The sequence below is a fragment of the Eschrichtius robustus genome, chromosome 1 (genome assembly GCF_028021215.1).
Source record: "Eschrichtius robustus isolate mEscRob2 chromosome 1, mEscRob2.pri, whole genome shotgun sequence".
Taxonomy (NCBI): Eukaryota; Metazoa; Chordata; class Mammalia; order Artiodactyla; family Eschrichtiidae; genus Eschrichtius; species Eschrichtius robustus.
Window position 1 is genome coordinate 169,885,331 of NC_090824.1, and position 17,051 is coordinate 169,902,381.

General features: G+C 39.3%; 1 protein-coding gene across 5 annotated transcripts in view; it reads right to left on the reverse strand.

The window, feature by feature from the left end:
- The window catches only part of TJP1 (tight junction protein 1), a 113,453-nt gene extending 98,803 nt beyond the window's left edge, over nucleotides 1-14,650 (reverse strand). For all 5 annotated transcript variants that reach the window (XM_068559284.1, XM_068559275.1, XM_068559266.1 and 2 more), the window contains exon 1: nucleotides 14,219-14,650. In XM_068559284.1, the coding sequence (XP_068415385.1) occupies nucleotides 14,219-14,245 (27 nt within the window). In that variant the 5' untranslated portion in view covers nucleotides 14,246-14,650. The remainder of the gene's footprint in view (nucleotides 1-14,218) is intronic.
- Nucleotides 14,651-17,051: the final 2,401 nt, after the last annotated feature.

Here is a 17,051-nt window from a genome sequence, read left to right on the forward strand (position 1 = left end):
AAAAGCACTATTCTTAATAGCCAAAAACCAGAAACAATCTAGATGTCCACCAATGATAAAACGGAAAACAATGCAACATTCACTCAATGGAAAATTACAGAGCCATGGAATGAATAAACTCTAACTACACAAATCAATATGGATGAACACTGATCAGTGTTGAAAAAAGAAGCCAGACATAAGAACATGTTTCCCTTTAAGTTTAATAACAGGTAAAATTGAAAAAAACACTGCAAAAGAAAAACTACTAGGGGGGAACTAGCCCTATCAAGTATGGCCTCTTAATTAAGACATACTATAAGGCATCTACAATTAAAAGTGTGATACTGGGGCACGAGCAAATAGACCAGTGGAATAAAATGGAAAAATTCATAAACAGACCTTCAAATCACTGGAAAAATCAGTGTATGAGAAAGGTAACATCTCAAATTACTAAGGTAAAGATGCACTTTTTAATAAATGCAGCTAGAACATCTGGGCTCTCATTTGGAAAAAACATATATTAGATCTATATCTCACCATGCACAAGAATAAACTTCGAATGAATTTAGGAATCTAAATGTAAAAAACAAAACCATACGAGTACTAGAGAAAACCTGGGTGAATTCCTCTTTAATGTTAGTGTAGGGAAAGGTTTTCTAAGCATAACTCAAAGTCTAACGGAAATAAAACAAAGTATGTAAAAAATTTTAAAAGTCTGCCTGACCAAAAAAAGAAACACAAACACAAAACACCATAAACAAAGTCTTAAGAAAACTGCAAGATACACCATGAGAGCCAATATCCCTAAAACATAAAGAAATCAAAACTGCAGAAAAAAATTCAGTAGAAAAATGGGGAAAAATACATCACAAAAAGGATATTAAGATTTGAAAAAATGTTCAAACTCAGTCATAATTAGAGAAATGCAAATTAAAATAACACCAAGATGCCATTTCTCACCTGCCAAAGCAGTCGAAGGGCAAGACTGTGAGGCTATATTCACTCACAAATATTTCCAGGGGAAATGCAAATTCATCCTGCCTTTCTGGAGGTAAATCTGGCAATACCTAACAAAACTGAATGTGTACCTAACCTTCCGACCCAGAGATCCCACTCCTAGGAAATCTGTCCTGAAGATAAACCTCCAACAATGTGACTATACATATGTACCAGGTATTCATGGTAGCAATGTTTGTAACTACAATACTGGGAACAACCTGTATGACCAAACTTGGGAGAACGGATGAATAAATTACAGCACATCACAGAGTGGAGTACTATGCAGCTATGAAAAATGGAAGATCTCTATGAACCGACATGGAGCAATTTCAAAGACAGACCTTTAAAAGAATAAAGCAAAGTACACAAATATCAATAGTATTCCACCCTTCATGAAGGAAAGAAGGGAATATGATATATACATGTATCTGCTCATTTGTGCAAAAGAAATATAGAAATGATAAACCAGAAACTAAAGAAATTGATTACTTACAGAGTAAGTAGGTATGGGGTGGAAGGGAGAGAGAGGGTAGTAGGACTGAGGAAGGAATGACATTTCTTTGTGGCACTGAACTACAGTAACGTTTCACATACTCCAAAATAACAAATAAATAATTAAAATAAACAAGGATGAGGTGGTGGGAACCAAAATGAAATACAAACAGTAACAGATAAACCTATCTACTACAAATGAATACCACAACCAAAGAGAATGGGTAGAAAAACACTCAGCTAAGTAACTGTGGAAAACACTATTCTGACTGGATACTGTAATGTTAAAGACACAAAGAACTGTACACAAACACTGTACTCGAGTTAAGTCAATCTGTTTCTCAGAAGGGTAGGATGGGTTAACAATCTGCTAACTACTGGACAGGTACATGAGGAATAAACAAATAACTGAATATACTGTAGACAATGAGCTGATTTCTCACTGTCAGAGAAAGATGTTACAAGAAAGGGTGAAGGCTAGAATGAAGAGTGCTGGATAGGAATCATGACGTCCATATAAACCCATGGTTTTTAGTTAAAACATACACGTACAGATAACTAGATACATGAGGAAGAAGGGGCAGCTCTTCCTTACAAAGGAATGTGGAAGAAATGAGAGAAATACAAGATCACTATTTTAGGGAAAAAACACCATAATAACTGCTGCAGGCAAGATCAAAGAGTATAACCAGTGGGCAAAAGTTTGAAGAGAAACAATCTCAAAGTATCTTGCCCAAGATATTTATCAATTACAAAGGGAAAAACAGTAAGTACCTCACCAAATGTTCAAGGTTATCACACCAGTAATAAAACATAAATATCACATACCCTTTCCTAATCTGATGCATAACCTCAATCCAATCATGAGACAACATCAGACAAACCCAAATGGAAACATTCTAAAAAATAACTGACCGCCATTCACTGAAAGTGTCCAAGTCATAAAAGACAGGAGAAGACTGAGAAACCGGAAGAACTGTCACAGTTAAAATGATAATACATTGGATATATGCACAAATAAAATATTAAAATTAATGTCACCTGTTAAACTTTTTGATGTGGTTAACAAAATTTAAATCATGTATGTGGCTCATATGATATTTCTATTAGACAGAACTGCGCTGGCTCTAATCACCAATTTTCAGGAAATATAGCGGGCAAGAAACATTGTAACTATGACAGGGAAAACCCAGACCAAGAAATTGCATAGGACAAACAATTCTGTTCCTCACCAATAAAACTGCATCGTGGGTGGGGAGGCCAGGGCCAGAGCCAGATGGGGGAATCCTACAGTCTAAGAGACGTAGGAGACACACCAAACAATCACAATGGGAGGACTTCATTTGGATCCTGTTTTTTCTTAAATATATTGAAAAAAGAAGTTGATACTTAAGATAATTAGAAACTGTACATTGACTAAATGGTGGATTTTTAAATTTACAATTTGTTTTTAAAGTGTGATAATAGTAATATAGTTATTTTTTTTAAAGAGTTCTTATCTTTTAGAGATATATACTCAAATATTAGATGAAAAGACATGTCTGGTGTTTGCTTCAGAGTAACGGGGGAGAGAGGATACAATGGGTAGAAGTATAGATGGAACAAGACTGGCCGTAAACTGACGACTGGACCTGTGAGGCTAGCGTGGCGATTCATTACACGCCTCGTATACTTCTGTATGGGCTCGAACTTTTTCCACTTAAAAAAAAGGAAGGCAATTGAGGGGACTACAAGTTAATTGTTGAATCTAGAAAAGACCCAAACCAAGAATCCTATGACCAAGATGCCAGGCCATTATGCAAAGTTTCCGTGGGCTGGCTCCTCAGCAGCTGCCTCCCCTTCCAGGAAAGATAAGTGCAGCGGGTCCTGGAGATGCACTAGGACCTTCTGGGAGTTTCTTGGCTGAATGTTACCTGGTCTATTACCACTAAGTGAGCACCACCGTGAAAACGGTGCCTCTGGTCCAGGAGGGACGTCAGATTTTAATCAAATAAGCAGCAGACAAATAAGTACAAGTTGTTGTACAGTGAAATACAGTTAAAGCACAGGGAGCTTAAAGCAGAGTTCTGAACTGTTTTCTGGGCTCAGGACAAGGTTCTCGAGGCTAAGTACTGGGACATGGCTCTCTGAGGAAGACAAGTCCTCAGAGCTCTGCCTGCTCTGGCTGAGGAACAAGGCAGGCAAGAAGCCTGGTTGTGGCCGCAGCAAAATGCGGGAAGGACCTGTGGGACCAGACTTGGCAGTTCAGGGAATTACAATCATCTTCACCAGCCTCAACACTGACTTGACCAGAGGCACAAAGGAAAAGCATCTCAAAGTGAAAGGACCAGTTCAGATGCATACCAAGACTCTCAGAATAGCTACAAGGAAAATTCCTGGTGGTGAAGGTTCTAAGACTTGGGATGGTTTTCAGAAGAGGCTCCACAGCGACTCACTGACTTGCACAGTCCTGAGATGGTTAAGCAGATTACCTCCATCAGCACTGAGCCAGGAGTCAGGGCTGAAGTCACCACTGCAAATTGCTGAAATCAACTTTTAATAAGTTGATAAGCACTTGTCAAAAAAAAAATTGGCACAGATGCTGGGTGAATGAGGGACAGAAGTGGGGAAGCTTTCCAGGTAGAGAAAACAGCATGTGCAAGAGCCCTAGGGTAGGAAAGCACTTTCCACGTTCATCCAAACAATATTTGAGTTTATTATAAGCTAGACACTTTGTTAAGCTCTGTGATGACAGGACACACCAAGATGACCTTTGTTCTCATGGAGCTTACGGTCTAATGGCAGAACTGGATGATCAAAGAATGTCACAACTGAATATATTATCACAGGCTTAAATAAATACTACAAAGAATGAGTGCCGTGAGAGGAACTCAAAGACAAACCTGGCAGGAAGTTCAGCACCCGCTAGGAACTAAAATGAGGACAGCACAGGTTGAGAACAGAGACCAAGAGGGGGGAAAAGATGCAAGGTGAGGCTAGAGGAGTAGGTAGGGGCCAAATAATCCTGTAGCAGCTTACTGATCATATTATGGATTTTGGTCTTTTACTTCTGAAGTCAATTAAGAAACCTAGGAGTTTTAGGATAAGCATGCATACTGGGGCACAGGGAAAGAGGGGGTACTAATCAAACTTGGATTTTGAGAAGATTGTTTTAAAAAGACAGACTGTATGGGACAAGAAGGGGTATGATACTACTTAAGAGGCTACTACAGGAGTACAAAGAGAAGAACAGAATGTGTGTATGTGTGTATATATCTGTGTGTTGGAGGGAGGGGGGATGTAAATGGTAGAAAGTACCCATGAACGAGTGGAAAGATATGAGGTGCTCAGGAGTTAAGAACTGAACAGAATCTGCTAATCGGTCAGGTCATTCACCCTATCAGATAGGTAGCCCAACTGAACCAGGTACACTGGAGTAGGAGTAGTCTTTAGTCTCTATTCCCTAATTCGTCAGACAAAAGAGTGCATCTCTTACTTAATACTACTGTAATAAAATTTTTGAAAGTATCTCGGGAGCTCAAGGACTTTCTCTGACACCACAACACACCTTGCTGGTCTGGGACTCAACTAACCTTTGTCCAGTATCAAATAAATACATACATACATAAATACATAAAATAAATAAATGTTTTAAGAGTGCACATACACAGAAATACCATAATTCCTATACACTTCTTCCCTGATATTAAGGTGGGCTTCACTTAAAATGTTTTTATTAAAAGATACAGGCAACGTAACAGCTCACCCTGTTCTGGGCACTGTGCTGAGTGTACAACCACCCTGAGACGGGTCCCTGAGTGTACTGTGATCATCTGAGTTGTACAGATGACAACACAGTATTAACTGGTAGACTCAAGATGCAGATTCCAGAGCCTAAACTCACGTAGTAAAAAGTAACAAAGACTTAGAGTTATTCAATGATAACCTTTTCAGTTCTTATATTGCTTGACCTCTCTCTGTGCAGCATCTGGCCTACCGAAAGACAGGTCCCTCTCTGGAAACTCTCTATTCCCTTGCTGGCCTTTCTCTTGTGTCACTACACTCAGACCACATTCAAATGAAGAGCTTCTATTCATCAAAAGACCATTAAGAGAACTACCACATTGGAAAATATACCTACAATACATATAATCAACTAGCTTTTATCCAAAAAAAAAAAAATACAAAGCAAATCAATAAGATAATCCTAAAGAAAAATAGACAATAGACTCAAACAGGGCATAAACATGAAAAGTTGTTCAACTTCATCTAGTCAAAAAATGCAAATTAAAATCTCCAATGAGATTCACTAAAGACCAACCAGAAAGGGCTAAAAGTGTCTGCTAATACCAAGTATTGGTGAAAATGCAGAGCAACAGAAACTCTCATTCACTGATGACGACAAGTGTAACTTGGTGTAATCTCTTTGCAGAAGACATCGTCTACTAAAAGTGAAGACACACTAAACAATCCAGCAGCAATTCCATCCCCAAATACATCTTAGAGAAAAACATGCACATGTTCACCAAGAAAGATGAACAAGTGTTCATCTTAATAGTGGAAGCATTATTCTTAATAGCCCAAAGTAGTAAACAACCCAAATGCCCATCAATGGTAGAATAAATACACTGTAGTACATTCACACAATAAAATACTAAACAGCAATGAAGATGAATGAATTCATAATGCAACAACAGATAAATTTTAAAAACATAAAGTCAGAATAGTGGCTGTCTTGGGGAAAGAATGGTGCTGGCAGGAAGATCCTAACACATGGGTCTTACAGTCGGGACAGTGGCTCACTGGCAGGATAAGGTTATCAGGTAGAGGGCAATGAAGGAAGCTGAAGAGCTGCCAATATTCTACTCCTTGAGCTGGGTGGTGCTTACATGGGTGTTCATTTTGTGATAATTCATTAATGTACATGTGCTATCTGCGCTTTTACATAGGAATTATGTTTCACAATAAAAAGGTATAAAAAATGAAGTCAGCTCCCAACACGTAAGTCAAGGTAATTTACATAAAATCTGGATTTACAACCAGTTCTGGAAAAAAAACGGAAGATCCAGCATGCTGTCTTCGCCACCGGCAACAATCAGCTGGGGCGGGGCAATATCGGCCTCCTTCAGAGGAGCTCCTGCTCTCTGACCCCACAGCACCCTCTCTTCCTGCTCTCGTGAGTCACGACTCGCCTAACACACCATTCCATACTCGTCTCCTTGACACTCCTTACAGCACATGAACGTAAAAGCATGCGCATGTGTGAATTATAAAGCCTAGAAGCAAGTGTGCCATTAGCCAGAGCAGTAAATTTAACCTCAGATTCCTCACCTATGAAACAGAGGTCACAAGAGCACCTACCACAATTGTTAAGATCAGATGAGGCAATGCACATAAAACAGCTAGCTTAGTATTGTCACAGAATCAGCACTCAGTATTAGGAGGCTATTATTTATTATTAACACACATTTCTCATATTTACAACTAGGATGTAAATCTGCTTGCCATGGCCACTGTCTTCTGACTTTACAGGAAATACAGCATCAAAATATGGGTTGGTATACGTTTGTTTAATTAAATACTCCAACATGTATCACTGTTTAAAAAAGAAAAATAGGGACTTGCTGGTGGTGCAGTGGTTAAGAATCCGCCTGCCAATGCAGGGAACACGGGTTCAAGCCCTGGTCTGGGAAGATCCCACATGCCACGGAGCAACTAGGCCCGTGCACCACAACTACTGAGCCTGCACTCTAGAGCCCACAAGCCACAACTACTGAAGCCCGTGCACCTAGAGCCCGTGCTCTGCAACAAGAGAAGCCACCGCAATGAGAAGCCCGCACCACAACGAAGAGTAGCCCCCGCTCGCTGCAACTAGATAGAGAAAGCCCGCGCAGCAACAAAGACCCAACACAGCCAAAAATAAATAAATAAATTTATTAAAAAAAAAAAAAAAAAGAAAAAAGAAAAACAGTAAATAAATCTTCCAAAGTTCCTTTACATGACACCACTGGGAAAGATTTCCTACAATTATACTTTGAAAAGTACACTTGTGTTTACTTGTTTTTGCCGAACCACGAATTTCTCCCCATCAGGACTTTCACTGGTCTGATCAGTGTCAGGTAAATGGATACCTATGAAAATACACTTTAAGATAATGGATTTTAAGACCTCAGTCATAAAAAGCCCTCAAAATTAAAACTGACTTTTCAAGGTAAACAGCATATGAACACCAAAAGCAGCTCCCTATTTTTCACATAGTTGTTAGTGTACCAACACCTAGCCAATACACTTAACCTAATTCTTGCCCCTCAGACAAGTATACATTTTCCCCCCAAAACCCACAAAAGTCTAATTCAAAATACTTTTTCCAGAAGCCAATCTGACAGTAAGCCCTCCTAAAACGGAAGACTACGAATTTCACCCACGAATATAATGATAGCTAATGAACTAGTCACCCACAATGTCCATCGTCTCACAGACACAACACTGAGCAAGAGAAGCCATATACAAGAATCCACACCAGAAGATTCTGTTTGTGTAAAGTTCACAGGCAAAACCACAGTGTTTACGGAATGCGTAAGTGGTAAAATTATACAGAAAAACTAGAAAATAAGTAATATAGAAGACAAGATACTTATAATCTTTGCGGAAAGCAGGTTATGATCCAGAAATGGCCTGTTAGGAATTCTAGTGCTCATCATCATTTTATTTACAGTATTTTATTTGTTGCTTTCTGCCCACACCATTAAAATGGTCCACAAGTACAGCATAGTGATATGTTCACTGCTCTATTTCTAGCACCTAGAACAGTGCCTGGTTCATACTAGGCCAGCAGTGAGTATCTGTTAAATACAGAATACAGTTTCAAAAATCCAAATTGTTACATATTTAACAACTGGCTAGACCCTAAATATAATAGTAACAGCCAGCTTACTGTCCATTTTCCATGTCAGTATATTCAAGGAGTTATAAGTATATAAGTAAATTCTAATTACTTTATAATTCTTAACCTTTTTCTCCTATTTAGACTTTCACCAAATGCGTGAATGTATCCAAATTCAACTGAAACATTTTTTTTTTAATTAACAAGGGAAAACGCAGAAACTCATGTGTTACAGTAAGCCCAGGCTCTAGATGGGATTCTACCACCTTCCCCAACCAAAAAAGCACAGCAGAGTGCTATGCTCTTATAAGATGACCTGGAGTGTGCTCATATTTATTTTAAGAGTAAAAACTCAAATTCTTTGGATCTTAAAAATGAATTACACATTTCACAGCTGATTATTACAATACAGGGCAGCTAAAAACTATAAGCCTTTAGAGGACAGGGATCCAAAACAAAATGTGCTCAATAAATACTTGCTGAACTAACAAAAAGAATCTCATTACTGATAACCTCCTGAATTTTAGCATTATGTATTGAATTAAGAGAACAATCATAAATTAAGTTTAATTCAGTTATCAAAAACTGTGTACAAACCCAAAAGATTACTAGCAACAATCTGAAAGAGTGAAAATTCCTAAAATAACCAAGAAAAAAATGAACTTTCACTCTTTGGGAATGTACACTATTTTTAAAAAACAAAAACAAAAAATATTTCAGCAAATCAAAAATAATTTTTTTAATCAAGCCAGGCATATACTAATCTTATGTTCCTAATTAGCATCCCTGCAAAGTAATATTCGTTCCAGTTTTCACCTCTCTTCTGGGCATGATAAACTAGAATGATTGAGGTCACTCACCAATCAACTCACTTCCCAGCGTTCTATCAGCATGAAAGAGTTAAGAGTGTTCTAATATACACTGAAATGCACCTACAGCACAAATTAAAACTTACCTTTTGATCTATCCCAAAGTTAAGGGCTTTCTGAGATTCAGTATTAACACTACATATGTAACAGTTAGGGCTTGTTATTAAATCTCAAATGGTATTTTGTGGTATGAATTTTGGCAACATTGGTGTTCTCATATTAAAACTACTCTGTGGGATAGTCGATCACTCAGAGTCCATTATTTTCACACATTTTTAGGACATAACATGAAATTCCCTACCCATGAACTCATCGCACACACTTCTCATTATTAAGAATGTATCTGTTTAGGAAGGCATGGAAATCAAGCACCTGGCTAACCCATAAAGAAGCAACCTGAAGCCACTCTTCTCTGCAATAAATAAATTAGGAAGCACTCTAGGTCAGCAGTAGCAAAAGACCTATTTTTATTGCTGGCTTATATTAGAAATACTATACTAAAACAGACCAATTTTCAAAACTTGGTAAACTGTTCTAACGTGTCTCTTTCTACAAGATTAAAAGTTAAGCTAAGAAGGTTTTCCAAGATTGTCTTTCAAAATTCACAGATGCAAAGCAAGTTCTAGTCAAATATTTCAGAAATATCATACTAGACATAAACTATCTTTTAATCTTATTTAACATTTGATCAAAAACTCTACGAATAAAAAATAACTCTGCTTGTCCCATGGCTGGTCTCCAGCCCTACCACGCTCCGTCAGTGCTCGACCCTGAGTGCGTGATTGGCACGGAGCCTGCAGTGAGCTGTGGCTGGGCGGCCAGGGACCAGTGGCACCACACGTGGATTTACAGACGGACTCGTGGTCTTTCATCACACTGAATTTTTATCATGTCAGAACTACGTCAATAAACAGGATTACACTTCCAATTTTTTCACCAAAATTATTATTTTTAATGACACTTTCCTTAGCAGCTTGGTGATCTGTCTTGTTTATAGTCAGTTTTATTCTTAGAACTGTACTGAGTTTACATTTGGTCTCTAAATAGAAAAAAGATTAAAGAGCAAGTAAAAGTCAGAGCCAGTACATTGTTACCAGGCTTGAAAAAAAAAAAAAAAGGCAGTGAAACTACTGTAATCTTTCTCCTTCAAACCAAACAGGAAACAGTACTATATATACTACATTACAGCTCTCAAAGCCACAGATTGGTTTTAACCTCATTATTTGTTGGTGTGGATGGCTGACCTCCACTATCACTCACTAGTGGGGAAGCACTGTAGATTTGAAAAGTACCTGTCTAATGGAGCTGTCCTAAAATGAACTTAAGAGTTATAAATGCAGTCAGGATTATCAACCAAGCACATAAATGACAGTTTTAACCACAAGCATCTACCATGTCAAACACACTAACGTAAAAAATTAAGTCTTCGCCTTAAATACTATAAAAAATATTTCTAGTGAAAAACAAATATTGTACAAATTTGGCAGGTAAAGAAAAATATTACTACAGTGAAGCCCAATAAACGTTGGCACACACAATTAGTGAATTCTCATAAAGCACAATGAGTTTTTAACTTACCTTTAAAGCAGTATGAAGCAAATACCAATCACTAAGTACCAAAATTAAAACTACGTCATAACAGCCACTGAGGACACAATTCCTATCTATAAGGACTAATTTTGTAATTAGTTTTGTTCATTTTGCTTTATTCTACAGTTTTTAACTTTCAAATGTTCAGCTGTTAAGGAAAGTTCATTGTGCCTTATTTGATAACTATAAATCAATTCCTAAGAAGTGGTGTAAATAATTTCCATACTAAACTACATTATAATTTTAAAAATAATCAACCAGGCGAAAAACATTCTGTTCCTGAGACAAAATGGAAACTTTTAAGCAGCAAAATCTAATAAGCATACAGTACAATGTTACATTTTATTGCTTCCTCTTAAGTGAAACAGCTTAAAAATCCAGAAGCCACTGCACTTGCTTCAGCCACTTTCTGTGATTCAACAAATGGAAATGTTCCCAATTATTCATATCATTTTCTTACATAATTAAACAATTCCTTGGTGAGACAGAGAACCGCCCTCAAATTCCTGTTTTCAACTTTTGAATCATTTCATATCAGGTACACTAGTAATTCTGTTTGCAAATTCAGATGTATATCTGAACTTTTCCTTTATTACTTAAGTTAATATCATGCACTGAGAAGCCCTTTCCAATTGAAATATATATTTTTTAAAAGCATCCTACACTTTCTTCTAGTATTTTATGATTTATCTTCTTTGCACTTCTTCAAACATTTCATTTGGATTTTTTTTGGGGGGGTGGTCTTAGAATAAATTTTTTTTTTTTTTTAAAGAGGATAACCAACAGTCCCAGCACTATTTATTGAATAATCCATCCTTTCTCCAGTAATCTTCCTTGTTATTTTTATCATACAGTCTCAATTTTCCCTCTTGCTGGCTAGTTGAATTTAGGCAAGTTACTTTATCTCTCTGTGTTTCAATCTCCTCATCCATAAACTGGGGAATAACAGTAGTGCTCACTTCATATCGATACTGGGAACTACATCAGTTAATTCATGTTAAGCACTTAGAACAATAGCTGACACACATTAAATGCTGACGATCATAATCACTAAAAGCTCATAAACACTCAGATGTTTCTGGACTCTGTGATTCCAATGTCTATTCCTGAGCTAAAAGACTGCTTCAAATTACTCTGAATTTATAACACATTAGGTTTTCTAATAAGGTATTCTTTTTCCAAAAATTTCATGGCTATCATCCATTTATTTTATCAGATAAACTTTCTCATCAATATGTCAAGTTTTCGACAATACCGCACTGGAATTCTATTTGGAATTGTGTTAACATTTATACACCAACTCTAGGAAATTTGGTATATTCTACAAGAGTCACTCTCCCCCATTCAGAGAGTATATTTTCTCATCTCATTTATTGAGGTTTTATGTCCTTTAAAATTAGGTAAGTTACCAACAATTGTTATATTTATTCCTAGGTACAACCGTTTTGGAGAAAGATTTAGTGGCGTATATCAGAATTTTAAATGCACATACCCTTTGACCCAGAAATTCCACTTTTAAGAATTTGACATACAGTAATACTATATAAGTGCAGATATAAAAATATAAGGCTACTTATTACAATAAAATCCTGGAAACAAATTAAATGTCTATCAGTAAGGCAATAATGACCTGCAGCATATTCATGGGATGGAATATTCAACCATTACAAAGAATATAGAATCAAAGGTACTGGTTTCGAGAAAAGTTCTACAAACTATTACGCTAAAAGCAAGAAAAGCAAGCTGCAAAATTAATGTCTTCACTTTTTTTTAACTGGGAAGTGGAGGAAACAAAAATATATGTAAAGTATTGAGAACACAGCCTGGTTCTTCTTAAGCATTTTAATCACCTTACAAAATTAAACGTGACTTGGTTGGTTGAATACTATTTCATTTCACCTATCTTTTACGGTCTGCCTTGCTCTACATAAGATTTAATGGTGGCCTCATAACACAGCATTTCAGAAAAATAAGCTTTCAACTGACATTCTACTCATAAATATTTAAGAATGCAAACGTCCCTAAAATGTAATGTTTAACTAGTGATATTTTTCAAGATGCCATAAAATCTCAACACCATAATTCAGGAGAAAATGTATGACTCCTTCTAAATCATCATTTTACTATGGCAATCTATTGAAAACTTACTTCACTCCATACATGAAATAACCTTCTTAGAGTGTGTGGTCTTGGATATTAAGTGCCAGAGATCACACTGCAGGAACACAGTGACACTCTGTTAATACGGAAACAAAGCCTTTCCTCCCAAGAAAAGTAAATAATGTAAGCTTATTTTAAAATCATGCAAAATTCTGCCTTTTATTCTAAATCTTTAGATTGTTCTTAATCAGTGTAAGGTCAAAAAGGTACACATGAAAGTTTTCTTAAAGAGAGAACACTAAATTCCTTAGAAGAATTTATTCACTACTAAATGTAACCGCTAACTTCTGCCAGCCAAAAAACAAGGTCTTGAGATCAGAAACTCCAGGGCCTTATTATACCTGCTCCGAGATACTATGAATAAACATTTCAAACAGAAAAACAAAAACAATCAAACCAGTACCTGCGTAAGCACTTTGATACTGTTTGAAGTAATGAATTGATTTTTAAGGGAGAAGATTTTTACTCTTCACATTTCTGTATTCCTTCAATCGTTTAAAAGAGCAGGTACTATTTCATGGTGAAAAAGGTTAAAATGTACAAAAGGAGAGAAGAATATTAACTGATTTTTAAGAACTTCAGCTTTTTAATGTCACATACAAAGTGGTTTGAAAGCACTGAGAAAATGGCATAATACTTCAAAGCACATGGAAAAATTGATAGGAAAAAGTGTTACTTTTTTGAGGAACCCACACGTCTTTGCCAATTTTTATTGTTTAGAGTTCATCTAATTGTCCATTTTTAAGGGTATTTTGTGGTACTTCTGAAAGTTTAATTCAAACTAAACTATTAAAAACTGTTAAGAGATTAGTTTTTTCAATGTTACCGTAAGTAAATAAAACAGAGTTAAAACAACAAAAATCCAACCTACTCCACACAGGCTGAGTGTTTGCCGTCCCAATGTCTTGTCGCGGGCGCGCGCATACCAGCGACAGTGACATCAGATCGAAACCACACGGTTTCGCCAGGGACCAACCACTCCCGCAAAGACAGCAGCCGCCGCCCACCGGGGTGGCTCCGGCCCGACCTCCGCTCCCCGCGCCCGGCTTCCCGGCGGGACCTGTTGCGCGTTCCTGCCCGCCCTGCTCCCTCCCCGCGCGGGCATGAGCCGGGGACTGCCAGCGACGCCGCCGCGATGCACCTGCCTGGGCCCCGGCCGTCCCCACCCCCGGCCGCCCGCCCGCTCCTCGGGCCCCGGCCCAGCCGCCAGCCCGCGGGAGGAGGAAGACGGGCCCCCGGCGGGACGGGCCCCCGAAGCGCTCACCTTGGCGGCCGCGGCCCTGGCGGACATCTTGTCTCTCCGGTGCCGCACGACGCTCCTCGGACCCGAGACTCCTCGCCGCCAGCCACCGGCTCCTCACGCAGCTGCCCAGATAAACATCTCCCGGGAGCGAGCGGGGCGGGGGCGCCGGAGAGGCCCGGCCCACGGGGAGGGGACTCAACTCGGACAAAAGTCCGCGCCGCGCCAGCCCCACCCGGGGCTCCCCGCGGGGCGCGCCCGGCCGCAGCCCCGCCACCGGCACGGGCCCGCCCGCTCAACGCTCGGCAGCACCGAGCCCTCCGCGGCCCGCCCGCCGGCTCCCTGCGAGCCGCTTCCGCACGTAACTTCCCAGGAATGAGCCGCAACGACGGGACGTGGCGTCGGCGGGCTGAGCCGGCGCCGGCAACTGCGGATGGCCACGCAAACCTGCCAACCCGACCCGGCCCACTGAGCATGCCCGGCCGGGGGGCGGGGCCGTGGCAGGGGCAGGGCCGCGCGTGGGGGGCGGGGCCGCGGCGGGGGCGGGGCCACGAGGGCGAGGGGCGAGCGGCTGGTCAGCTTCCTGTCCGGACGCGACCCCTGTCGCGGAAGGAAAAGCCCAGTTTCCGAAGTAGCTTGGAGACGGAGTTTCCTGTTTGTTCGCATCAGGGGTCAGGCGGAAAGCGCCCCCGAGGAGCGAGCCTCCGTGTACCCAGCCTTTGCGACTTGAACAGAGACACACCTGGCCGCGGCCCCCCCCCCCGCCCGCCTGCCTAGGCCTCGCTGTGAAGTGCGTCCTGGCTGTCGCTGTGGACGGATCGACTGCCCCGCGGACACTGGTCACGGGGTCACGGGCACCAGGGGGCTCACGCACACGAGGCCTCGATATAGACCCAACACCCCCTTCTCCAGCCGGTACAGACAGGGATCCCAAAAGCATATTTTTGGCATAAAATATGTTGAAATTCTTAGTGGCGAGAGAAGGGGAGGCGCCCAGCAGAAAAGGCTGCGAGGACGTTCGGTCCACGGTCCGGCTGATCAGCCCGCAGTGCAGACGCCCTCACTAGACACCAAGGAGTATTTAAGAAACCTTTCCCGCCCTCATTATTCTACACTCTGTAAAATGTAAAGCTCTTCACAAATGTCAGGAATTCTTAGTAACATTAAATGGTAAGCTCCTTAACAGTACCTAGTGTAGTGCCATAAAAGGTACACAAGATACAGAAAAAAGCAGAAACATCAGGTTTTAAACGATGGTTTTCTCTTTAGAATTCAAACTGTATGAAAAGATCTAACTTGTAACCAAGAAATATCTGTATATCATACATAAATATCAATTAAAATTTCAAAAATATACATTTTGCAACCTGAAGCTATGGAACTAGAAAAAAGCATTCTGCAAATCAAACCCTTATTCTTTTTTTTCCCCATGCACAGAAATGGTTACAGTCACTTTTGTTTTAAAGTCATGTTGGATGTGACTTTTGTTTTTGGACAAAGTATTATCTATTCTTTTAAGAACTGTAATTAAAACTTCCTTATGAACAAATACTATTTTTTTTAAATTGTGATATATTTTATTTGAAAAGGTAGCTGTGGAAGACCTTCCACATTATCTTTATTAGTCTTCCCATTTAATAAGATGTGCAATCAGCATGACCTGCCTAGAACTAGACATCGTACCTTTAACAGACCTAAACCTAGAAATGTTATCTACAATTGCACTGAGACCTTTCCTCTTTCCTCATTTGTCACTTTTCATCAAGCCTACCGTATATAAGTTAAATGCTAGATTACATAATGATCTGTCAAAGATCTAATACATCTGATGGCAATTTTAGTTTATTTTCCTTTTGCCATGGTTTTAAAAATAATGAAATCAAGCAAGAAATTTAACCTTGAGAATACTATGCTTTAAAAATTACATTGATAAAAATATTTCAATGAAAAATAGTATACTTTAAAATTTTTTTCAATGGTAGTTATAATATCTAAATTAAGCTGTACGAATGGGAGAAAATATCTGCAAATGAAGCAACTGACAAAGGATTAATCTCCAAAATTTACAAGCAGCTCATGCAGCTCAATATCAAAAAACCGAACAACCCAATCCAAAAATGGGCAGAAGACCTAAATAGACATTTCTCCAAAGAAGATATACAGATTGCCAACAAACACATGAAAGGATGCTCAACATCACTAATCATTAGAGAAATGCAAATCCAAACTACAATGAGGTATCACCTCACACCAGTCAGAATGGCCATCATCAAAAAATCTGCAAACAATAAATGCTGGAGAGGATGTGGAGAAAAAGGAACCCTCTTGCACTGTTGGTGGGAATGTAAATTAATACAGCCACTATTGAGAACAGTATGGAGGTTCCTTAAAAAACTAAAAGTAGAACTACCATATGACCCAGCAATCCCACTACTGGGCATATACCCTGAGAAAACCATAATTCAAAAAGAGTCATGTACCGCAATGTTCACTGCAGCTCTATTTACAATAGCCAGGACATGGAACAAACCTAAGTGTCCATCAACAGATGAATGGATAAAGAAGATGTGGCTCATATATACAATGGAATATTACTCAGCCATAAAAAGAAACGAAACTGAGTTATTTGTAGTGAGGTGGATGGACCTAGAGTCTGTCATACAGAGTGAAGTAAGTCAGAAAGAGAAAAACAAATACCGGATGCTAACACATATATATAGAATCTAAAAAAAAAAAAAAAAATGTTCTGAAGAACCTAGGGGTAGGACAGGAATAAAGACGCAGATGTAGAAAATGGACTTGGGGACACGGGAAGGGGGAAGGGTAAACTGGGACGAAGTGAGAGAGTGGCATGGAC